The 26,960-nt window shown below is 35.6% G+C and overlaps 1 protein-coding gene and 1 pseudogene across 1 annotated transcript; both read left to right on the top strand.

Annotated features, from left to right (window-relative positions):
• The first annotated feature begins 147 nt into the window (after nt 1-147).
• LOC131060966 (eukaryotic translation initiation factor 3 subunit D) lies at nt 148-2,511 on the top strand. Its single transcript, XM_057994452.2, has 2 exons — nt 148-336; nt 553-2,511. Exon 2 carries the CDS (start codon nt 607-609, stop codon nt 2,266-2,268), a length of 1,662 nt encoding a protein of 553 aa, XP_057850435.1. The 5' UTR covers nt 148-336; nt 553-606; the 3' UTR covers nt 2,269-2,511.
• Nucleotides 2,512-3,160: 649 nt separating this feature from the next.
• On the top strand, nt 3,161-6,466 carry LOC131061027 (phosphoserine aminotransferase 1, chloroplastic-like; annotated as a pseudogene).
• The last annotated feature ends 20,494 nt before the right edge of the window (nt 6,467-26,960 follow it).

Below are 26,960 nucleotides of genomic sequence, written 5' to 3' on the forward strand. Positions count from 1 at the left end.
CAAATACACCTATAAAAATATCCAATTCCACTTATTTATCTTTAACCTAAATTAATTGTTATTATGATTATTCATGTATATGCATCTTATTAAATTTTTAAATTATAGACAAAACCCTAGGAATTGTTTATTTTCTCGTCAAAAATATGAAAACCTTAATAAAACGGATTTATGCGCCAGTGAAAATAAGAATTCAAGATTATGGTGTTCAGACCTATTTAAACCTGGCTTTCTTCTGTGGTTTTGTCTTTTTGAAGGCGGATTGACATTTTTACGGCTCCTTCTTTGAGTATTTGCTGATTTTTGAGGAGTGGAGAACTTTCAATCTTTCAGACGGTACATATTTTTTTCGCCTTCGATAAATTTTATGGTGCAAGGATTTTTTTTTTTTCATTTGTTTTTGGGTTTTACTCAGAACTGAAGATACATTCATTTTCCATTTTGGTTTATTGATCTAGGTTTTATATACTGGCTTAGGTTTTTACTGATTAGGTTTTCCTCATAGCTGAAGACCAATTGATTTTGTCATTTTTGTTTTGAATACTGGCTTAGGATTTGCTAAGGTGAAATAGATTAGATTAGCTTTTTATTTCAACCGCTCCAGATATGGTTGGAACAGTACAGCCACAGTTAAAAGTACCGATTGTTGTGGACAATCCAGATGGCTGGGGGCCTCCGGAAGGTCCTGCATTTCTAGAAAATCAGCTGCAGAATGTGCCCTATGCACCTTTCTCCAAGGGCGAAAAGCTTGGGAGGGTGGCCGATTGGACAAGGAATTATAATGCTAGGCCTAATACAAGGGGTGGGCAGGAGTATTCAGTATTTGATTTTGCATTTGACGAGGCAGACGAAGAGTCATTTCGTCTGGTTGATGGAAAACCCCCTCCAAAGCCCAAGTTTGGCCCCAGGTGGAGGTTTCAGCAGCAGAGGCAACTCCCTCAGAGGAAAGATGAAGAAGTTGAGGCCAAAAAGAGGGAGGCAGAGAAGGAGCGGCAGCGACGAGATCGGTTTTACAACCAGAACAGGAATAACATGCAGCGCAGGGAAGCGGCGGTGTTCAAGAGCTCTGTGGATATCCAGCCTGAATGGACCATGCTTGATCAGATCCCCTTCACTAGTTTCTCCAAATTGACCTACAGTGTTGGCGAGCCAGAGGATCTGGTGCTTTGCGGTGCTCTTGAAAACTATGATAAGATGTATGATCGAGTCACACCAAAGAGTGAGAAGCGCCTGGAGCGTTTCAAAAACAGAAACTTCTTCAAGGTAACTACTACTGATGATCCTGTGATAAGGCGCCTTGCAAGTGAAGACAAGGCTGTTGTTTTTGCCACTGACACAATCCTGGCCACACTGATGTGTGCTCCTCGGTCAGTGTATTCATGGGATATTGTAGTCCAGAGGGTGGGCAACAAGCTTTTCTTTGACAAGAGGGATGGGTCTCAGTTGGATTTGCTCTCTGTAAATGAAACTTCCCAGGAACCTTTGCCAGAAGCAAAGGATGACATAAATTCTGCTCATTCCCTTAGTGTTGAGGCAGCATATATTAACCAGAACTTTTCACAGCAAGTTTTAGTTAGAGATGGCAATAAGGTGGAGTTTGAAGAACCCAATCCATTTGCCTCAGAGGGTGAGGAGGTTGCATCTGTTGCATATCGTTATAGGCGCTGGAAATTGGATGAAGATATATCATTGGTTGCAAGGTGCGAGGTTCACAGTGTTATGGATTTAAGGGGCCAGACACAGTTTCTCACTTTGAATGCTCTGAATGAATTTGATCCTAAGTTTTCTGGAGTTGATTGGCGTCAGAAATTGGAAACCCAACGAGGTGCTGTTTTGGCAACTGAACTCAAGAACAATGGAAATAAGCTCGCAAAATGGACCGCTCAAGCCCTTCTTGGAAGTGCAGATGTTATGAAGCTGGGTTATGTGTCTAGGGTTCACCCTAGGGATCACTTCAACCATGTTATTTTAAGCATTCAGGGGTATAAGCCCAGAGAATTTGCTATGCAAATCAATTTGAACACTTCTAATATGTGGGGTATTGTTAAATCGATTGTTGATCTCTGCCTTAAGCTGAATGAAGGAAAATATGTGTTCGTCAAAGATCCTTCAAAGCCTCAGTTGCGTATATATGAGGTTCCTAATGATGCATTCGAGAATGATTATGTGGAAGAACCTCTTCCTGAGGAAGAACAAGTACCTCCTCCAGCAGAGGAAGAAACTGCAGCTAAACTGAATGAAGAGAAGGATGCTGATGTAGATGTGTAGGAGTGGAAACAGGCATTGGAGATATTTCTCTTTAGACTTTATCGCAGATTTAGTTTTGTAATACTTGCTTTCATTTGGATGAGCACAAGGTAGAGTTTAACTGCTTAATTGTATCATCTTTTTGCGAGTGATTATTCTAAATGCATTGAAATGAAAATGCAAGCCTAAACAGTTAGCCTTATAAACCTTTAATTTGCTGTGAAACTTATGCGATCAATTTATTGGATGCTTTCTAGATGAAAAGGATTGGATTGCTATAATATCGTTATTGCAAATGTTCTTTTCTGTTATGAAAACTTTATTATATGGGTAACTGTTTCGGCTTGTATGCATAACTGCTGTCCAAATTTCTGTGTTACACAATTAAATTTTCTAGGATAGAGTGCATGATTCCTCTTGGGTCATGAAGAAGTTTTAAAGAAAGTCTGTGTTTCCCTGGAGCTTTTATACTTGCTAGTCATTTCAATGCATCGTGAAGAAGTTGAAACTTGATTGCAAATGATTTCCACCTCCTTGTCTTACAAAAAAGCATAGAAGCAGTGAATATTTTAGGCTTGTGATAATATTGATATTTACACCAAAGGCTTTCCTTTGGTAAGAAAGGGCTTCTGAAGTTACAGCTACAGTATCAAATCTATGGATTATTAGACTCGTTAGATGTTGCAAGACTATGACTTTAATTCTGGCCATTGCTATGTTCATGCCAACCAGCATTGTCATACAAAAAGGTGAATATGATTTATGACAACTTTTGAGTATTCCTGCAAATTATGAATGTATGAGATACTTTTTCTCAGAGGCAGTGCTTCCACACAGTTTTCTTGCCTGCCATTAAATCTGTGTGGCCCTTATTACACAGCAGAGTATATTGTGTCTGGATTGTAGGGTGATTATGCCTTTAAAGAAGGGTAGAGATTTTGCGAAGGCCAAATCCACAAAATATGCTAGGATAGCTTCAAGGGTGAGTTTCAGTTTAACCAAAATGCAAAATACATCTGTGCCTAAGTTGCCGATTTGGGTACAGATATGGGATACGGGTTTGGGTACGGCAATTTTTTTTTTCCTTGGATATGGATACAATTTTATCTTTTACTTGGGCGTGGCAGGCGAGTAATAATCCCATTGACTTGCTGCCAAAACTTGCTGAGTTTTCGGCGATTACTCAGCAAGTCTGTTTAATAGAGGCCTAAACACATCAAAAAACTATCAATTTTGTTTTTCAAGTCAGTCTCATTCTCTTCATCAGAATATATATATATATATATATATATATATGAAATATAACATTTAAGTTTCCTTTCTTATACTTTAAGATACTTTAAGTTATATTTCATGTACATATTGGCAGGATGTTTGAGAGTGGTTTCGGATCTCTAGGAGTTATAATGCAAATTCTAGGTTTTAGAAGATCTTTTAGATTTTCAGATTTAGTCAAATTTCAGTAATCGGTAGACTCCTATCAACACACTCTCTCTCTCTCTCTCTCTCTCTCTCTCACACACACACACACACTTTATCTGCCCCAAATTTTAGACCTATCTATCTCCCTATTGTTAATTTTAACACTTTCAGATTAATGTAAACTCAGAAAATCAGAATTTAGTTGCTAACTAAATTGATTAGATGAAAGATTTATAGTTTTCCAGATTTAGAAATAACAAAGAAATGAACAAAATAAGAACAAGACACAGTTACCCTGGGAAAACCTCCTAGGAGGAAAAACCCAGCCAGAAAAGATCCTCAGATTTGATTATGGATTGTATTCATATGAAGATTACAACACTTATCTCAAGTACTTGAAGATGATTGCACTTAGGGCTGATAATGTCTTCTACAAGACTGCACTTTCACAAGCATCAAGTTGTCAAGTCTGCCCACTTTAACACTTCCAACAGCAATCAGGTCCAAACCCTAGGTCTGCATTATATTGCATTTGAAGTCTTCACTTTGCTGGACTGCAACCTTAGCACCTCAGTTCGCTCTCCTTATGAATGGATTTTGCACCTTTAATGACAGATGTACTTCGCTGTAATGGCAGATGTAATTCGCTGTAATATTGCTTCTTCAAATTCGCGTTAGGCAGATATATGTATTTCGCATGGAATAAAAATGATTGAGTGAATGATAATGTGAAGTTGATATTTATTTATATGGGGAGCAATATCTTTAGTCATGTCGGCTTGCTTTATAAATTAATGACCTTTAATTTCTTTAACCGAAATGCCTTATAAGATAGGGTTGGCCCTATACATGTTAGCGTGTTAACTTGCATGTGGCGTGGAGTTGTAGCGTGGGGTGTTTATGAGATGCCGTGAGGTATAGGGCCCAACCCTTCACGTTGGAGAAGGGGCTGGCCCCTTGGGCGGATTCCAATGTTGCCCAAGGCAATTGGAATCCGCCATCCCTAATTACAATCAACACCTATCACTCTTCCTCTATCCCCTCTCTCTACCACTCTCTATCTCACTCTCTCTTCTCTCCCTCAAGATCTAGACCTATCTCTCCACCCCTCACTCTCTCACCCTCAGACCCCTGAGAGGGGTGCTACCCTCAACCTCATTTTGGGGAGGTGGAGGAGCCACATCGGACTCCTAGGACTAGACCCTCTAGTTCTATCTCTTCCCTGGTTTTCACTAAGCTGGGAAGAGGAAGATGTAAAATGTTTTGATATAATATTTACTTTTAGTTTTACAAAAACAATTTGCTATTTCATTTTGTTTTAGTTTGTCAACCATCAACATTCCAAAAGAGGATGCCATTTTTTACCAATTTGCATTTAAATCAATCAAATATATCTAGACTCAGCTTGTTTATTTTGTGTACTCATTTATTGACTCATTGGATGCATCTCCTCATTGATTTTTTTAAAAAAAATGCATTTTTAATCAAATTTGAGCAATTTTTTAAGTTGCTGAGTTTTTTGCCAAGTTTTTTTCGGGCCTTGGCGAGTTTTTGTTTTTGGCGAGTAGTTCAACTATGTGCGCGTGTGTATAACATCAAAATCTATAAGAAGAGTGATACTCGTTAACCCATAATTGCCAATAAATAATTTTTTTAAATATTTCATAATATCATATTCATAATTTGCAAAAATGATTATATTCAAGTCTCCAAATGTCATTACACAATGAAACTGCAAATTACAATCCATATTTATCTTGATTAGAATCATGAAGGTCAACATTTGATTCAACTTCTTTTGAACCACAATCCATTAGATTGCCACTCCCTCTAGCTATGTCTATGTCAAGTGCAAGAGTTGCCTCATCCATAGAGACTTGGGCAAGTTGTGCAACTGTAGCATCTAAATCAACAACCTTCAAAACCAGCTAGGAGAAGAAAAATGGTGAGAATGCAAGTTTTGTGTTGAAAAATGAGGTGAAATGACAAAAAGAAGGAAAGGTAGGGCAAAATTAGGTTTTGTGGGCATTTTTAATTTTTAAATGTTTTTTTTTGACTTGTGGTGCCCTTTTTTGGATGCCCAAAGCACCAGAAACGCCCAGGTTTGCCCAAGGTTCAGCTTGGGTGCTGGGTTCGAACCCAGGGCCAAACCTGGATTGAACCCAAACCCACAATTCCGGTAACTATTAGATCATCTGTGGTGTGGAATTCAAGGTACTACCCCAAGCCAAGTGGGGGTAGTACCATTCTTTTGCTGATGTATGCTCTATTTTTAGTTCCTAGCCTGTTGATGTCTGTAAGTTTAATGTAATCTGTGCCAGAGAATGTAGGGCCATCCGGTCACCGTTATTATAATCGGAAATGACCTTATTGGCAAGGTCCAAGCTACTAAATCCCTCATACTGGACTATAAGATCCATTCTGAAAACAAGTCGCTATATAATACTTCTCCCTGCTTTACATATTGCCCGTGTGGTTTGGTGTTTGAGGATCTGCTTGCGTGGGGGGACTGAATGAAATTGTAAAAACAAATGCCCGTAAGGCCAATTGACGAGAGTAATGGATTCAATGGACACCCTGTGGAGAAGTCTATAAGGTCCATGGTGAATATTGTGTTTACACTTGGGAAGAGTGAACTTGAGAGTGAGTTTATTAAACATTCAATCAGAAAGAACATGGTGCAGCCCAAGGGACACAGATCTGTGGCTGGAGTCGGGGCTTCAATCTGCAATGCATGCCATTGGCAAGAGTAGAGAAACTAAGGCCGTCCAAGCAAAGCATTAATTTATTCCAATGAAGTCTGTTGATCTCTCTTGATGCTTTTGAGAAGTCTAATAAATTTTATTTCTTGACTAGCTACAAGGCTAGATATTGATCTGCTCTTATATAGATTTTCTATGGTGAGTTTTCATTCGAGTAAATTGCAGTTCTTTTTTTATGATCCATGCCATTGAAATTGGTTATAGCTATAATTATAATTCTTGTCACCTTTTGAATGATTTTCATCAGAAAATACTTGTTGATCAGCGTGATTTGGACAGTTTCGAATGAGAATTATTAAAAAGAGTATAATCGAAGTATCTTCATTGAGTTTTTTTGTAATGTGTTATGTGGATTTTCAACAGATGCATCTGAGAATTGTAGTAGAGTTTGCAAATCAAGTCTTTTGAAAATTATTTTGATTCATCAGTCATTTTTATGAATCAAATGTGTTCTTAGCCTGTCTTCTCCTTTTACTTATTTTCTTATTTTGATGTTATAATATTTTTCATTTTTGCCATTTGATCAATTGGGAACACTGAACATGATAAGTCATAGGGTATCACTTTCGCTTCAGGTGACAATTGGTAGGTTATGCCCTGCATTTCCAGATACAGTTTGAGTTCCTCCCCTTATGTACTTCTTGAAGGGATTCATATCACTTGTGCATCAGGTGAAAATTGGTAGGTTATGTGCTGCATTTCTAGATACAGTTTAATCTCTTCCCCTTTTGTATTTCTATAAGGGATTCATATCAGAGATTCACTTATCTATTTCTACTACATGGCCAAAAGCTATGGAAAATGGAAGATATCTAAGGGTGGATGCTGACCATGAGAGAAAACTAACCTTAGTTGATTCCATTTTATGGATTTAAAATATTGTTTCAGCTTAATTATGAATGGCACGTTGAATATAGAGTGCAAAAGCACCTGATGCCAGCCGCTGTTAGCATTTTATGCAACTGATAATTAAGCTTTCTTCTTTTGAATGAAAAGTGTTTTGTAAGACACTAGGATCTGACTAGAACAATCATTCTTTTCCACATCATGATTCTTTATCAACATAAATACTGAAGATAAATGAGGTGAATTATGCTTGCTTACAAGGAAGAAACATATAAAGCATAATCTTTTTCTTTCAACTTACCTTACATTGTCGTTGCCCGAACAGTGTTTTTCAACTTATTTTCATTACGATTTTGAACTAGGGTAAGGACTAGAGCTGTATGTTAGTTGGGTAGGCAACTGGATGAAGACAATCACTAGACTAAACATCAGGTCAAGCAGCCAAAATAGGTATCAATGCTGTGTGAATATCTGGTCATCAACTAATTAGGGAATGGTCTCAAGTATGATGAGAAAGTGCATTGTCACGTTATATATATATATATATGAAATAGAATAGGTCCACAGGAGTCAGGACTATGTTAAATCTCCATACCATATTAGATTTTCAATTTGAAATCTCTGTATTTTCAATCCAGTTTGATCTTTTCGTGTGGATTCAGATCGCAAATTATATCAATTTTAAGTCTTTCAACTGACATTGACCTGCTTGTTATGTATAGCTTATACGATAGAATCGTGTCAAAGCTGACAAACAAAAGTCTCAATGTGAGATGCCAAGTATACATTCAGAAGATAAACTTGGACAGTCTCAAAATACAATTTACGTTGGTAAGCAAGCCAGAACATTTTTTTGCGTTAGAGTTTATTACTTATCTTATGGTCTGCAAGGTTGTAACTGAAGGTTTGAGGACTTCAAAGGAGTCGTAAATTAGGCAAGTCATAAGATCCACGCATAAAAGAGAAACATTTACTCAAGTCTACACGTAGAATTCAAATGTATATGTAACTGTTAAGATTCCATGCTAGGGCTTGAAAAGTATTTCATTGATTTTGGCTGTCCTAAACTTTTTCACAGAACGGAACAAATTTTTGCTCGCATCAAATTAATGTCCACTCTACCATGCTTGTTCCCATGTTCTTATCTGCAACAATTGTCGGACTGGTATCTATCTGCATTAAAATAGCTGTATGAGATTGATGGCTGAAAAAAGTACTTTCTTTTAGGTTGCTAGGCTGTTTGCAGGTGATAGAGAATTTTCATGATGGTAATTTTTTATTTGGGAATCTTGCGTTGACATTGCTTATTAGTAATTCTCGTCAATTGACTGGAATTTGAGTGGAACCCTTTTCTGACAGGGATTTGTGTGTTTGTTGACAGAGATTTGAGTTTTCTTGATTAATGCAATATCTTCCATCTTCAAATGCAATTGGAAAAATTAAGAGGATTTATTTTTATTTTTTATTTTTTAATCTTAAATGAAATTTAATGACATTATTGGGTTCTCATGAATTAAATGTAAGGTTTCCATTTTATAAAAATCTTAAAATAATTCAATTCATTTGATCAAGATTGTTTCACTTAAGGTAAATAAGTCTTTGTTTGAATAAAATTTATTCTTTTTTACCTTAACTCGTCTTTAAACTAGAGAAAACAAAAAAGTGTACATGTGGCAAAAGAAAGTAGGACTCAACATGTCCCCCCCAAGTATTGCTTTGGTCACATAAGTATGATCAAGATCCAATCCATAGGAGAGGAAAAAAGAGATGAATCCCCCCAACAAGAAAGTAGCTCCTGTAGAATATCAAAGATGATCCAAATTTGGCAAACAATGTTCCTCTCCTCAAAAAGAAATAAATCCTATGGAGATGTAGAGAAACTCCCTCAAAAGATATCAGAGAAAATGTCTCATGATGCATGCCTTAAAAAACTGCTCAAATGTCCACATTTATTAATCAAAAGATGTCATGTATTAGAGATGTAGAGAAACTCCCTCAAAAGATATCAGAGAAAAGGTCTCATGATGCATGCCTTAAAAAACTGCTCAAATGTCCACATTTATTAATTAGAAGATGTCATGTATTAGATGAAGCAAATCCAAATGACTACAAAGATCCATGTAGAATAACCTTCAAAGGCAATGATAATGTGATAACAAGTGTGTTATAGCTATCATCAAAGAGGTAGTGAATGTATTCAATCATGTCCCCAATATTTGCAAAGCATGACTCAACAAATAACTTTGCATTATCTAGCAAGAAGTCACCCACAAAGTTGAAAGTGAAAGACAAGTAACATCTTGCTAAATTGTTGATCTTTGAAGATGTAGGAGGTTTAGCCAAAGTCCATGAACCAAGGTGAATGGAAGTATACGTAGGTTCAAGTGACCAAACTTCTCCTTAGTTATCTTATCCACTGTAGATGTATAAGTGTAAATCAGTCAATGGTACTACAAGATCATCTAGAGAAAAATATGAGAAAAATATATATAATCGAGATGCATGATCAACTATCCCAATTGCAATAATCTTATTATGATCAACTATCCAATTGCAATAATCTCTCCTCTCCAAATCTCTATAAACACTAAATTAGGTGTGAACTCAATTGTCTTCACTACCCCAGTATGTGTCATCTAGTAGATGGAAAGGATATTGGTAGATAGTGAAGGAACACAAAGTATATCATGGAATGCGTCATCATCAATATCAATAGATCCTTTCCCACAAACACTCATATAAGTGGTGTTCCCCATCTTTTTGTGTGGTGAAGTGCAAGGCTCAAATGTTGAAAACATTCCTTGAGAGGAAGCCATTGAATGTGAGGCTCCTAAATCAAGTAGCCATTGTCTTGATTGAAAGCTGGTGGATGTAAAGAGTGTATGACCTTTCATCTTGTCTACTCTACTTTCTATGCCACTTTACCATGATTGTGTAGGTGACGTAAAAGAAAAGGATGCATCAACTAACATAGATGAAGACAACTCAATATTATTATACTATAAAGGGTGTTTCAGCTCATCAATCTATTTTGCATAATAGTAATGCTCATCATGTCCAGAGTTTTTATAGTATGCAGATTTCAACCTCTCCTTCTTACTTGATTCACCCTTACAAGAGGGAAATGACTCAGAGATATCCTATGAATTTGATTTATTTGCTTGTTCATTATTATTGGAATCCTTGTGTTTTTCTATTTGAAGCCTTTTGATCTTTGGTGTCTTGTGATGCAATAAGATCTTGTGGTTTGGAAGACTTCAATGTACCCATCTGTACCAACTTTGCTTGTTCCACGGTGAGTGATGTAGCAAAATCATCAAGTGAAGGCATATGAAATGTGGTACCCAGTGCATCTCTAGTAGCATAGCAGGTAGAAACAAACATTGAATGATTATGACCAAGCTTGATAAGGACGAAAAGAATCAACTGAGAGTCTTGTTTCTTAATACAACACCATAAAAAGAAGTCTTGGATGCTTTCAAAATCTATAGTATTCAAACCAATAAGTTCATTTTCCAATTGAAAGCCTCTCAATGTATCTGCTTCCCAAACAAAACTCCATACCATATTGGAATTGATTATTGAGCTCCACAAATTAGAGAAATAACTTGCAACCAAAACTCCTATCATGATAGAGTGGACATATCATAGATTTCTATATGCAACCCAAGAATTATATTGATGTAGTAATCCTATGAAGAATGATTAAAATTACATTGACGAATCTTTGTGAAAAGGAAAAAGCAAAAAACAACTCTAGATGAAACCGTAGGAAAGGATTAATTAAGATTATGACAAATGTCCTCTTCCTACGCTATGAGATAAAAAATTACATAAACTAATAAGCAAAAAAAACTCTTAAGTTTAGTTTAAATGTAATGAAATAAAAGGGGACTTAATAATAAATGATGATTAATCAATTATTATATGATTACCTATTTACTCTAACAAAAATATGCATATGCAAACATCAAGTACACATTTGGAAATGAGAAGTAGAGAGGAACTTGTGGCTGAAATTTGGGACAAATATGTTTGGTGACCTTGTCCCAAAATTGTCGGATGTAGACAATGGAAATAGTTTTGGAATGATGATGTTGCTCTCTGTATCCCCCTAAAATATTGTAAAAAAAGTCAGACAAAGATGCTAGGTGACCTTGTCCTAGTGTTTGTCTCTTCAAAATTTGGTTTTATGCATCTCTACCTCCTCTTTTAAGATCTAGAATCGTTGTCTTCAGATCCTGTCACTTGCAAACATGAGGGAAAAATGTTGTTGGGTTGATAGGGCTTCACTTAGGTCAAACCCTAGGTTTGGAAATAACACTACGATGAATTGAAATGAAATGGAAAGCGTGCCTTGCAAGGGTAGAGGCTAGGTCTGAAATTGAGATGCTAAATTGAAATGTTATACATTTATGATTTTTCTTTCCCTTGAAGTCTTCATGAAAAGGTTGATATAGTCATGTAGAAATTCATGGATGTCTTTACAAGAACTTGATCATGGATATCATCTTGAATGCTTGAAATTAGAATACTTGACCTCTCCTTCATTTAATGATGCTTGATTACTTGTTTTTTACCCCTCTCATGATACACTCATTACTTACCTTTCTTGCATTATATATTTGGTGGTGAAATGAATGCTTAAACATGTGAATACACCAGTTAGATGTTTAGATGGAATTTGCATTGGAATGAATGAATATTCTCTCAAATGATCAAAAGAGTAATTGATTCTTTGATATTTATTTTTTGATATGGTTTTAAGATATGGTCTAACTATAGCGTGTTTTTAAGATGGATGCAGGCATGCACTCCACCCTCAAGAAAAGATGGAGAACATCATTAGAGAGAGGGTCATAGACACGAGAATAGGAAGTTTGCCACTTGATCTTATTTCTCTTAGGTCAAGTTGACTTGGAATGGGTAAGGTTGTATTGATTTTTACTACCTTGTTAAGCCATGGGAACCTAAGTCAGTTTCAGTATTAAAACCTAAGTCTAGGAGTTGGCCAATTTGCACCTCTCCTAGATTGTCAACTTCCTTTTGATTAAGTCAATTATATCGACCTTGATGGTATCCTTTGTTCAATGATTTATTAAAACAATAATGCATTAATACGTGTATATATAAAAGTGTGAAGTTACATACGTTATATGTATGTATGTATAGATACAATATACATATGTATATATAAATACATACATACATGCATGCATACATACATACATATATACACACACATGTGCATGTGTATGGGAAATATATACACATAAGCACATGCATATATATACATATTCATATGTAAGTACATATTAATATGTATACACATATTAGTGAGAATAATAATATCTTGGTGTTGCTTAGAATACACTTGAAATCAAATTAAAGGCAATGAAGCCAAACCATTATTGACTATGAAATTATAGGCTCATAATATCTCGTGTAATATTTCTAATGGATTCAAGTCATTCTGAGTTGATGCAAATTATTTGTAAGATTGTTTCAACCTTGTGCTTAAGCATGTCTAGCATCCTATCTCTATCTTGACAATTAAATTATTCTTATAAAGAAGCTAAGGCTACTTCTTTTAAGTGGATTATTTATCTATAATGAAATCAATGCAAAGGGTATTATTCAATTGACTCTTAATAAACTTGTTATTGAGAGAAGGCTCAACAAATTTGATCAGATCCAAAGCATCTAAAAATAACTGTTTGGACACTTAAAGTATTTAGATACAAATTTGACATTTGTATGTAAAAAAAGAGTCTTTCATTGGCTCGGAAAAAAAATGGTTATAGTTCTTGAAACTACACTAGGAAGTACCTCTTGCTTGCATATCATGGGCTCGAAGCAAAGAAAAGTCTTTTGGGGGGATAGAAGTTAGGTAGAATCTTTTGAATTGAGCTCCTTGTGTAATGCTTGCCAAAGTACCCTAGAGAAATACACTAACTAACATGCAAATAGAGATATTTAAAAAAAAAAACATCTAGCAACGCTACATAAATAACTATCTTCTCATATGAATTAATCATCCAATAACAAAAATTACATCTAATCATCATAACATAATCTCAAGAACACATAATGCAAGCAGAAATAAACACAATGAATCTAAGCATTCCCTAGGGTACTCCAACGTCATTAATTAGTATCAACACACGTAACACATCCACATCAAGAAGCCATTAAAATCTATTACAACAATTACTTTTTCCCAATTAGTTACCATCTTCCTTATCATGAGAATCATTAGCTTTCAATGCATAATCTAACATAACCCATTATCCTTTTGGTTCATTTTAGGGCACCAAACCAAATGTTCCTAATTCCCATTTACTTATTCATTTCTAACATCATAATCCAATTTCAAGATGATCTACCACATTTCCAATATTACATGAAACCAAATGCATAACAATATACCCAATGCCTTTATTGCCATTAATGAATCAATATCTAATATACTCACGATACTTCACTATGTTTACTTATACATCATCTACCATATACATGAATACAATATCCTTTTACAACAAGGAAAATAACTCTCATTCACATTACAATTACACTATGTTTCCAATACATACATATGTCATATGAATCATATACATCAATTTGCTACAAATATCTATCCATAGTTGAGAAGACAAGAGATCCACATCCACGCAAGAGAATCCAACAAAGAAAATCCCAATGGAAGAAGACATCAAACCACCCGACCATGTGGAACCAAAGGAACCACCCTCTGTGCTAGGAGATGACACAAGATCCCACTCACACTCTAGATCTATGCTGACACCTAACAACCAAAGGAAGACCAATACAAAAAAAGTGCAAGAATGCAAATCATAAAATCTCCAACCATAATTCCTCCAGAGGCAACACATCAAATCGAGACTCAAGGCACCAGGACCTACATGTAGGGAAAAGAGTGTCATCACATGTGACAAATGGGAACCTGGGCACCTGTCCTGACCATCCTAGATGCACATGTAGAGCCATCTCAACCTCTATGGAGTAAGAGAGATTAGCTTACATGGGTTAAAAGGCCTTCCCAATCCTATCCCGGATCTCTACCACTGGGCACGACAAAGGGGCCACCAACCATTTCTTATCTTATTAAGATGAACTATTCTACCCAAATTCCAAGAATTATTAATTAGATTATCACTTGATTACAAAGCATAAACTCCCAATGAGATATTTCGGTGATCTAGACTCTGGGTAACCTGGCCGTCTACTCCACGGAATCCCAGTGACTCACTTGGAAGCCCACTCCCCCCTAGCATGCTCCCAGACCTTTAGGGTAACATCACAACAATGCAAAAATGACCATGGGCTTACAACCCAACAAGACCTGGTAAATCAAGGTACAAAACAACCAATAACATCAAAACCACAACAAGAAGGCTCACAAGAGACATACAAAGCAAGAACCTTCACCAAGCATGGAAATCACTAAAGAATAGTGATGAAATCAAGATCAATCCAAGAGAAAATCCAATCCTCAACAGTGAGGAAATAACATCCCACTGGAGTTCTCATAAACATTCCTCAACAACAAGGCATCCTTCCTCTCGTTGGAGCAATCAAACACATAAGCACAATCCTCAACGGTAAGGCACAAAACCTCTTACCGGAGCTCAAAAAACATTATGCAAGATGAAATGACATCATAAACAACTCAGAGAAATTCAATGCAATCCAAAAATGCCTCTGGGAAATGCACAAAATTTGGAAACCAATCATACAAGTCAAATTGGCAATTCTGGCACCCCTGGAGCAGATTAGCGTTCTTGGTTTTTAGATTAGCACCCTTGGTACACAGAATGATGTTTTGGGCAGTTAGAATGGCATTTTGGGTCAATTGGGCAGCGTTTTGGGTTGATAAAATAAGGTGAAACCGGCAAATGAAGAAGGGGCACTTGCTCTGCACAGGAGCTCACAAATGACCCAAGAACACTCCCAGAAGGTTCGAGAGATCAAAAAATCATAAGGGAAACACAAGTATAAGGAATTACATACTCACAACAAGAGTAGTCATCCTTTAACAATCACATACACTCTCCAAAAGTGTTAGGATTGACACCCCATTTGCACATCAATAAGGGAAGACACAGTAACACCATAATAGCTACAAAGAAACATTACTAAGGCTATTCCAAGCCCATACACATCTCTAGACCTTCACAAATGGTTTATGGCCAAAAAGCAAGTCACAGGGAGAAACAAACAACTCCTGACAAGCTACAGGAGACCCCAAAAATCACAAATTCAACACTGTAACAAAGGAGATGCAGAAAGAACAATAAAAGAGAAATCAAAACTTCATTCCAAGGCTTTTAACCCAGACAATTCACAAAGATTTGGAGGTATGAATCGCACAGAGAAAAGACACAAAAAAACCATTCCTGACAAAGCTTCATTTCTAAAATTTGCAATTAATCCAATTCTGATTCCAACTTCCCCAAATCTTTCCCAAATACAAATTTGATCCTTAAATATCAATCCTAATTCCCAAACAATCTTTACCAAAAATGAAATTTGCAGAGATAAAACCATGAACTCCGATTTGGAAACACATCCCAACCAAAAGAAGATTCGATGAAAAGAAATCTATTCCAACAAGCCAAACAATCCCACCTTCAATCCAATCTCCCAAACAAATTCGAAATGCAAATCCAAAATTCTTCCGGATGGTAACCTAACAACATTCCGGAAAGCTCAAATAAATAGAAAATCAAACCTCAAACTATAGATAAATTTCAACCAATCAGAAAATTTGATGAAACAAGATATTATACCTGCCATACCATATACCAATGCAAAAATAATATAAAATAATATTTACCAAACTTACCAAGCTCATAGCCAATGGTAAAATAGGGTAGGAAGAATAAACAATTAATTAAATAACCAAGTGGGTAAAAAGGAATTAAATTGATATAATCAATCAATATAAATAAAACCGTGGGCACAACTAATTATAAAATCCCATTAATTAAATAATCAAAGAAATATAAATAAATACCCACATAATATTAAAACCACAACAAATAATTAAATAAGTAATAATTAATCCTCAATCATAATAATGATATTAAATCATTAATTGAAATATAAAACTGAGAATAATTAATAATAATAATCACCCATTACTTTAAAAATATTTATATTAGCTATTTATTTAATTTATTATTATAAACTATATTAATCCATTAATTTAATTTAACATTATTAAACTATATAAATCAATCTAATTAATTAATTAAATAATTAATAATTAAATCAAACAATAATCACAACACTTCACAACAAGAATAACCCAAGGAATCACTAGATGCTAAACAACAACTCACACCAAGACACTATATCAACATGGGTAATCAACTTAAACCTAGAGTATAGAGTGGGTTTTCATGTCATCTCCTATCAACTTACCATTGGGATAAGACACACTCAAACCTATGAAGCCAGGTGGAGTCGATGTTTGGTACCTGCAAACCTGTCATCACCAACTCAAGTACAACAACATATATAATAACATATATCATAAATAAGCAAGCAAGTGATGAGAATTACAACATCATATCATATTCACAATAAGTGATATGACACCGTCTCTATCATGAATACACTTAGAAGACAGTCACGAAAGTCAAGCACTATCATAATTATCATCATGAAATGGGCTTAGTACATAGTATGATACTATCATATCATCTTAAATTAGACCAAGCTATATCAATATGATCTATTGTTGTACAAAGGAGCAAGATGACTCAGGGAGGGGGCACTACACCTTGGAATTGGATATCTTAGAGTTGAAACTCACTAGAAAAAGTGACAACAATTTCAATTGCCTTACCAACTATCATACATGCATGTGCCTTATTCTATAATAATAATATTATGCATTTTTGCATGAACCAAGAACCTTACTCTTAAAAATGTATGCCTTTCATTTGAGTAAAAGATTTATATGAATCACCAGATGCATTTTGTTCTTTCTAGAAACAAAACAACTTCAGTCTTCCATCTTAAATATTGCTTAGACTTTTAATGAGTTGCACTTGATAGCTATATACATGTGCATTTTGAAGTAAAATGTAGCACAAGTGCCACATTTCTTTAATTATTGTAGTTGCACTTAATCAATGATAAATCTTACTTTGAATTATATAAGATCTTGAGTAAAGTTTTGTTTTTCCCAAAATCATTCTTCAACTTAAGAAGATAAAGGATTTTTTAAAGAGAAGTTCTTGTAATAGAATTCGGTTACATTAAAACTCTAGAAGCTTGGTTAATGAAAAGGTTCACTTGTAGCCTTGAATAAATTCTTTTAACATAAAACAATGATTTTACTATTTGTTGTTCCAAATGAGTCAAAAGTCTTTGAGCTAACAACTGACTTGTATAAAGTTTTTTCTAGAGGAAAGAGTCCATATTAATAAGAGCTATGTATGTTGAATGATCTTTCAGATGTATATATAAATTACAGAACGAAGTACTTTCTTTCTAAAGAAAGAACCTAGTAAGGATCATTCCAATAAGATTCAAACTTAAAAAACAAACTGTTGCTTCTTTAAATGCTCAAAAAATAGGGGAATACAATTTGTAACAAACAATTTACCCCATTAGACTTTATTAAGTCTTGGGCATACTTCAATAAAATACACATGAGGATGTTCCATCTAAGTTGAGTGGCATGAAAAAGGCTTTTTAGAATACTTGTTTTGGCTAAACCTTGTGAAGAATGTAACTCTAATGATTGAGTCCCAACTAGTAGTGGCTATATGGCACACAAATGTAGTCGATGGATTATTTTTTAAAATTTGTAACGACAAGTCAATACACTCAAACACAGGGGAATAAGAGTGATGGTCATGCAATTACAACCAAGGAGCAATAATTCTAATATAAATAAAACCATGGCAATCTTATGAAACATGTTAGGTGTATGTGAAACCTAAACCAATATTGGAATATGGATCACATGGTTAAGGGAGAACAAGTCAACCAAGTTAGCCAAACCCTATGATCCTAATCTATTGATAGACCCAAAATCTAAGTAGAGTAAGGGTGGTAAGCATATGGATGCACTACATAAATAGGCGAGCATTATAAAAATATTTGGCCAAGGTGGTGAAAAGTTTTGCTTGCACTTCACTATCTTGTAGTATGTAGTTACCCAATCTACTTCAAGGTCATGTATAGTTAGTAGGGTTTAGACCATAGTTGGATACAAAGACCAAGCTCAGGTGGAAACTTGACCCATTTCTATGTTTGTGCCTTCATGAAGGTAGGGCCACTTCCTCTAGAAGGTGTGCGGGGGACCACTAGGTTTATGGCTGGAGGAAAATTGCTCGAATGATGCTGTCCCTTCACAGACTCATGCGAAAACTTGAGATTCAAAGAAGACATCTAATTTCGGTAGACTCTTAACTTTATCTCTCTCCTTATATGCTATGCTACTTAATGTTGAAAGAATAGAAGAAGAAATATCTAAAAGCTCTTTGATAATTGTTTAAGGAATGCTTATGTTTTTGTGATTTATAGATGAAATTATGTACATTTTATATAGATGCAATGTTTTTCATATTTAAAAATATTTTTCAAGCAACCTTAGCTAGAATCCTTCTAGAAATTTTATTTAGTTTTACTATTTCATGATTCTTTACTTGTTAGTAGAAAGTACTATCACATATGGTATCAGAGCTACTAGATTCAACATTGGACCTAGGAGCTCACCACTTAAAAACCAGTATAGTAAACTAAAATACAAAATATGTTGGTGTTATAGGATGTGGATATGCAAAACACCTAAGAAAAAGGTCTGAGTTCTACGACCAAACTCCTGACTAAAAAAACAAAACTAAGTTTGACTATTCTTGTTGCACCCTACCTTTAGACACTGAAACTATGACTGATGCAATAAAATGACTCCAAAAGGAGAGGTGGAAACAACTTACAAAGAACAAGAATACATCTGAAGCATTATCTTCTTCTAAGCCAAACATTAACCCTATGAAAATCCAAGAGACTTCATTTAGGGAGATAATATAAGGGAGGGACAAGAGGACTTATGTGTCCCTACATTGGGATTTAAAATTATCCCATCAATTTTTGTTGGGAAAGAAGAACCAATTGAGATGTTTCACACTAACAGAGATAGTAGCTCCTAATCTTTGATCTTGTGAAATTGTAAATAATGATACTTGATGTATATACTCTTTTTGGAGTGAGTAATAAAAAATAAAATTTTGTTGTGTGTAAACACTTTTACTTGTTTAAATTTTAGAATGGAAATGAGATGCCTAATGGTTATAAATTAGTAAGTGCTTCAATGAGTTACAAGAATTGGTAACTTAACGACATGGAAAACACAATAGACAAATTTAGAGGGTCTGAACCCACCAATACCTCAATGGCCAAATTACACTGGTTGTTATCTATGATGAATGACATTTTAGGTTTAGGAACCTCAAGCATTAGGTCTTGAGTTATAATAACACTAGGGGGGATGATAAATAAACTTAAAATAGAGGGGCCTATAACAAGAAAGAGTGTAGTATGTAGAGTGAGCACTGAGAGGAATACTCTAAATCTTGAACACAATTAGAAATGAGAATCAACTGGCCATGACCTTTCTTATGATATGAAGAAAGTCACACCCTTGAATTTGAAGGTTCGATGTCAAGAGATGCCACCGAGGCTTGGTTAACTGAAATAGAAAAGTACTTTGAAATACAAAATTGGTTAGAGAGCACTAAGGCGGTGTGGGGAGCATTCCAGTTGTCTAGATAAGATGCAACTTGGTGGGAGAACAAGAAGGTTGAATTAGGCCTAAAATCTCAAGCACAACTTAAGAGCAATTTGTAGGGTTCTTTAAACAGGAGTGGCTACCTCAATTGCTTTTTAACTAGGAATTAATGGTTTTATATAATTTGAGATAAGGAGACCTTTCAATTAGTGAGTACTGAGAAAAGTTTACTTAGCTACTCAAATATGTACCCCAATATCAGGTCAATGAGAGGTTCAAATCACAAAGTTTAATATGGGTTTGAATAACCACATTGGTGGCGTAGTTGATGTCCTTGGGCGAAGCGCCATGGACAAAGTTTATAGAAAGGCCATCAGATAAGAGAAGAACTCAAAATAGATGCCACAATAAGGGATAAGAGTCATAAGAAATTCAATTGTTCTCAAACCTACCAACATTTAAGAAGAAAGGAGATAAAGGGAAAATAAATGACAAATGGTACAAAGGAAACAAATAGGAGTCGAAGGGGGATAGGAAGAATTTCAACAACTCCAGGAAGGAGGGGGATACATCCAATAAGGTTCCAAAGAAAAGATGACCACCAGGGGGATATTTCACCTGTGGAGGTGAACATTACACAAATTGGTTCCCTAACAAGTATCAAGGAGCATCATATTAGCGGAATCCTTTACCCTCTCAACAGACAACCTTTCAACAACAAATCCATGCAACACTAGATAATAGACAAGCAAAATTCCATATCACATCGTTGAGTCTACAAGTATGCTTTACAAAAACCTTATTTTTTCCCTTATAGATATAGGTGTAATCGAAAGCTTAATTGAAACCAAATTATTGAGTATCTTTCCTAAGAGAGTGAGCTTTATGGAAAATACATGGTTTTTAGAATATGAAAATCAGACCAAAACTCACATAGTGTAATTCTTATTTGAAGCCAGGGTTGGGCTTCTAAGGTTTTCTATAGAGGTAAATTTGTATGTAGCCCCTTAGGATCCTATGACGTAATTCTAGGAATGAATTGGCTTTGGAGGCATAGTGATAGGGTTGATTTTTATTCTAATATTATCGAGTGCTTCGATAACCTTGGAAACAAGGTGTTTCTAGAAGGCACCCAACAGGAAGTCAAAGTTTGATAAATTTTTGCTATGTAGTTTAAACAGGTTAAGAAAAAGGGATGTTAATTATTTGTGGTCAAGGTGGAAGAGATAGACGAACCCAAGATAATTTCCTTTCAAGATGATATGATGTTTTATGAATCATCAAAACTCTATGATTTAGGGTCAAAGGAACCTAGTAAGCAAGAATAAAACTTTGTAGGAAAACATCCTGATCTTTGAGATTATCAAGATGTTTTCCCTGAGGAGTTACCAATATTACCTCCTAAAAGTGTATTTGATTTCTGAATCGACTTGGTACCAGGAGCCGAACTAGTGTCTAAGGTTACCTATCGCATAACAACAACAAATATTATAAATCTTCAAGCACACCTTCAAGAGTTGTTAAACAAGGGATTGATATGAACAAGTGTGTCACCATGGGGAGTTCCAATGATATTTGTGAAAAAGGATGGAACCCCGTGGTTGTGTATAGACTATTGTATGCTTAATAAGGCTACGATAAAGAATACGTATCCTCTTTCTTATATCAATGTTCTGTTTGATTAGATGTGTGGAGCTGCAATGTTTTCCAAAATTGACTTTGGTCAAGCTACCACCAATTAAGACTTAAGGATGAAGATATTCACAAGACAAATTTTAGAACTAGGTACAAACACTATGAGTTTACTATCCTACCTTTTGGTCTTACCAACACCCTAGTGACATTCATGAACCTCACGAATAATGTATTCAAATATTGTTTAGACAAGTTCATACTAATATTCTTGGATGATATCCTTATTTATTCCAAGAATAAGGAAGTGTATTATCATTATTTGCAGATAGTTCTTCAATGGTTGCATGAGCACAAATTATATGGTAAACTATCCAAGTGCACTTCCTTTTAGAAAGAGGTTTAGTATTTAGGGTACATCATTTGCATAGAAGGTATAACAGTGGACCTTGGAAAAATCAAGGCTATACTAGAATGGTTAACCCCCAAGAATGTATAGGAAGAGTAAAGTTTTTGAAGGTGGTAGATCTAGAGGGTCAGTTTGTAGTGGTCACAAATGCCTCAGGTAAAGGTTTGGGAGGGTTTATTATGCAAGAGGGGTGAGTATTTGACTAATAGTCAAGTAAACTAAAATCCTATGAACAAAACTATGCTCCATACTTTCCTATCTCTCTCTACTATCCTGCGTATGGACCACAAAATGTGATTTGAAACATTGATGTAAAAACTAACACAAAATCTAATCCAAAAGCTCAACACTAGGAATATTATGAATTTTGGAAATTTGGTATCATTAAAACTAGGCCCCTCATGATCTCGAGCTTGCAACAATTGTGCACCTCCTCATATGTGGAGACACTATGTATTGGGAAAACCTTTCAAACTTAGATCATACCACTAAGGTCTGAAATAAATATTTTCTCAACCAAGAATAAACGCTCACCAGAAAAGGTGGTTGGAATTAATTTTTGACTATGATTTTGAAATAAATTATATCTAGGGAAAGAAAAATTGAGTAGTAGATGCCCAAATCAAAGGAGCCATATTTCATCCATGGGACCTCCATTTAGACTAACTTTAGGATGCAAGTTTTACGATGATCAGAAGAAGGCGAATATCATAAGTAGGTTAGTGAATCCCTTTAGACTAAACCACAAGATTTGAGATCTAATAAGATTCATTTTCGAACTAGATGGTCTTTTGAGATATAGAGGTTGTATGCGGGTGTTGAATCAATGGAATTAAGGAAGTTAGTTTGGAAAGAGGTGGATTGAGTGCCATATTCGAGAATTCCAAGTGTTACAAAATTATTAGCATATGTCAAACCCCTCTATTTTTGGAAGGGAATGAAGAAAGATCTTGCAAGATGTATGGCAAGTTGTTTTGAATGTCAAAGGGTGAAGGCAAAACACCAAGACCCAGCAAGACTTCAACAATCTCATGCCTTTCTAGATAAGAAATGTTAGATTATTAGTATGGATTTTGTTCAAGGCTTACCCATGTCTAGAAATAGGCACAATGTCATTTTAGTGTTCGTAGACAAGCTTACTAAGGTAGCTCACTTCATACCTAAAAATTTGACAAATGGATCACCCATCATGGCCCAAAAATTTGTACAAGAGATATTTTGGTTACATAGGGTGTCAAAAAAGATTATTTCAGACAAAGATGCTAGAATGACATCAAGGTTTTGGAAAACCTTGTTTGTGGCCTTAGGTATTTAATTGACAATTAGTTTGGCATATCACCCAAAGACAAATGACCAAACATAGAGAGTTAATCACACACTAGAAGATATTTTGAGAATTTATTGCATAGACCAACAATAAAAAAGGGAAGATTAATTACCATTGGGGCAAAATCATGGAGCTGTGTCACACTTTAGGTTAATTGGGGGTAGTCCAGCTGGACTACTCCTGAGTCGCGTGGTGCCTGCGTGGTGTCGGTAGTCCGGTCGAACTATTGGTTATATAAACCAATTTTCTGGAGACCGACCCTCATTTGTAGCCTAAGGAGCTTTGGGAGTTCAGTCAAACTGCAAAAGGAGCTTAGTGCCAACCCTTGTTTTTCCAGGTATGTACATTTTTTTCCCTTTTTTTGTTTCATTTTTGTCGTTGAAAAAATAAATAAATTTATTGTTATATATATATTTTTTTATTCTTAGTTTATCAATTTTTTGAATTTTTTAAAAATGAAAACATTAGAAATATGTTAAAAATAAATTAAACCTAGCAAATTTTGAAAACCCACACTATGAAACCATTAGAAAAATATGCCCAAATCACTATTAAATGATGACAAAAAAAAATTATTTCCTCATTACCTTTACTATTAAACCATAAAAAATTCTAATCAATACACTACACATAGCAAAGAAAATATTTGTACTCATACAAAGACATAAATACATATACCCATACCCACACTCAGACTCACACATACACATGTACATCTGGACATGAACATGCACATACATACACACACATACACATGCACACACATACTCACACGTACAAATACACCTGCACTTGCACCTGCATATGCACATGCACCTGCATATGCGCATGCACATGCACATATAGATACACATACACACACAAATACACATGTATATATAGATGTACATGTGTGTGCATGTGTATGTGTGTGTATGTATGCGTGTGTACATACACATTATGTATGTATGTATGGACGTGTGTATGTATGCAAGTGTACATGTAGGTATATATGTATGCATGTACGTGTGTATGTATGTGAGTACATATAAGTGTGTGTATGTGTGTATATGTGTGTATGCATGTGTATGTGCACGCATGTATGTGTATGTGTATATCTGTATGCATGCATGTCTGTATGTATGTATGTATGTGGGTGTATGTGTATGTATCTGGGTGTATGTGTGTGTGCATGTATGTATGTATGTGTATGTGTATGTGTATGTGTGTGTGTGTGTGTGTGTGTGTGTGTGTGTGTGTGTGTGTGTGTGTGTGTGTGTGTGTGTGTGTGTGTGTGTGTGTGTGTGTGTGTGTGTGCATGTATGTGTATGTGTATGTATGTGTATGTGTATGTGTATGTATGTATATGTGTACATATATGTATGTATGTATATGTATGTGTATGTACGTGTGTATGTATGTGTATGTGTATATGTATGGATGTGTGTATGTATGTAAGTGCACATGTAGGTATATATGTATGCATGTATGTGTGTATGTATGTGAGTACATATAAGTGTGTGTATGTGTGTATATGTGTGTATGCATGTGTATGTGCACGTATGTATGTGTATGTGTATATCTGTATGCATGCATGTCTGTATGTATGTATGTATGTGGGTGTATGTGTATGTATGCATGTGTGTATCTGGGTGTATGTGTGTGTGCATGTATGTATGTGTATGTATGTGTATGTATGTGTGTATGTGTATGTGTATGTGTATGTGTATGTGTATGTGTATGTGTATGTATGTGTGTGTGTGTGTGCATGTATGTGTATGTGTATGCATGTGTATGTGTATGTATGTATATGTGTACATATATCTATGTATGTATATGTATGTGTATGTACGTGTGTATGTATTTGTATGTGTATGTACATGTATATGTGTATGTATGTATGTATGTGTTTGTATATGTATGTGTATGTGTATGTATATGTGTGTATGTGTATGTGTATATGCGTATGTATGTATGTATGTATGTGTGTATGTGTATGTATGTGTCTATGTTTATGTGTATATGTATGTATGTATGGGTAAGTCCACAAAGATGGTGTGTAGAAAAGTGGACACACACCTAAAAAACTTGAAAAGATAGGCACAACGATCGTGGTACTAAAAATTCAAATCACCTCGTATGTGCTAAGGTTCGTTGTCCTCAAGCCTAAAGGGACAAAGGCGTGTACATGGTTCCTTTACAAAAATGACTGTGTACGCATTGCTTTAGGACTTAGCACCCTGTACGCAGTTTTAAGTCTAAAGCAGCACGTACGATTTACCTGTCAATAATTTTTTTTTGGCCCATCGTGTCTTATTTTTCAAGTGGTTGCGAGTTGATAATTGGGGTTTTTTCTCGCTAAATCGTGCACGGGATCCCTCTTTTCTCACCCAAACACCATGGATCAAGGTTGGTTTTGCTTGATTTTTGTTTTTCTTTCGCATTTGTTCAATTTTTTTAATGTTTTGAATTTAAATTCATTTATTTTGATTATGTTTTTTTATTTTTTGTTACACAAACCAGATTCTGAAAATCCACAACAACAACAAGAAGATGCACCTCCTCAAAACCTTGAACAAAACCCACATAATACACCTCCATCTCCTCCTTTTGATCGTACACCTGATACACAAGAGCATTTGCTTAATCAATTAGGGCAAAACACTGCTAAAATAAATAGACTGATTAATAAATTGAAAATATCTGAGCTTGAGCATCATAAATCCCTTGCCACTAGCCTAGAAACATTAGCTAGTGGTGCCACTGTAGTTTCCACTCAAATTACAAAATGGGGAAACTATAGGGATAGGTGTCGTCAATTTTATGCTAGTGGGTTATCATATGAGGGAGTGAAAAATAGAAACATTAGTAAACAACAAATATGTGCCCTTTTTGTTGATCCTAGAACTGGTCAGTCATTACCTCTTAATACAAAGAGGTTTCCCATACATTGGTGTACCAATGTGCAGATGAAGAATCTTTTTTGGTAGAGGTGGTGGATGGTCTTTGACGAACCACCCTGTAATAATTTTGAGGTGCCATTGTATTTTTTGAGGAAAGTATATTGTGAGTTTTTCCTCAATGTATTGCTTAATTATTTTGACATGAGAGAGTTCCATGGTAGAGGTGGCGGCTCTACCCAAGATAGACCTGGAGCCCATAGGCGAATAGCCCAGGAGAGTTGTTGCCCCCTAGCACCCAAACGCAAGGTGTATTCGATTGTCCCAGTATACCTAAAAGAGTCGATGGAGCTACAGACTCTTCAGGAAGCCACATCATTGACTGATACAATCATCCAACATGGGACACAGTTAGCACACCCTCTTGTACCGGATGATGAGCCATTAGTTGCTGCAGGTGGCGCTAGTGAGCCCATTCAGCATGTGTGTGCCACTTGCTTAGGGATATGTATAGGGACAGATGACGAGGCGATTGCAGATGGATCCACATCCCATTTGTGCATGATTTGCGAGAGCAGATGTCAGACCCGCACGACTAAGGATGTGGCATTGACAGATGAGTTGATTGACATGTTGTTTGGTAGTCATCCATAGACACAGGTGTGTT

The sequence above is a fragment of the Cryptomeria japonica genome, chromosome 9, assembly GCF_030272615.1.
Source record: "Cryptomeria japonica chromosome 9, Sugi_1.0, whole genome shotgun sequence".
Classification (NCBI taxonomy): domain Eukaryota; kingdom Viridiplantae; phylum Streptophyta; class Pinopsida; order Cupressales; family Cupressaceae; genus Cryptomeria; species Cryptomeria japonica.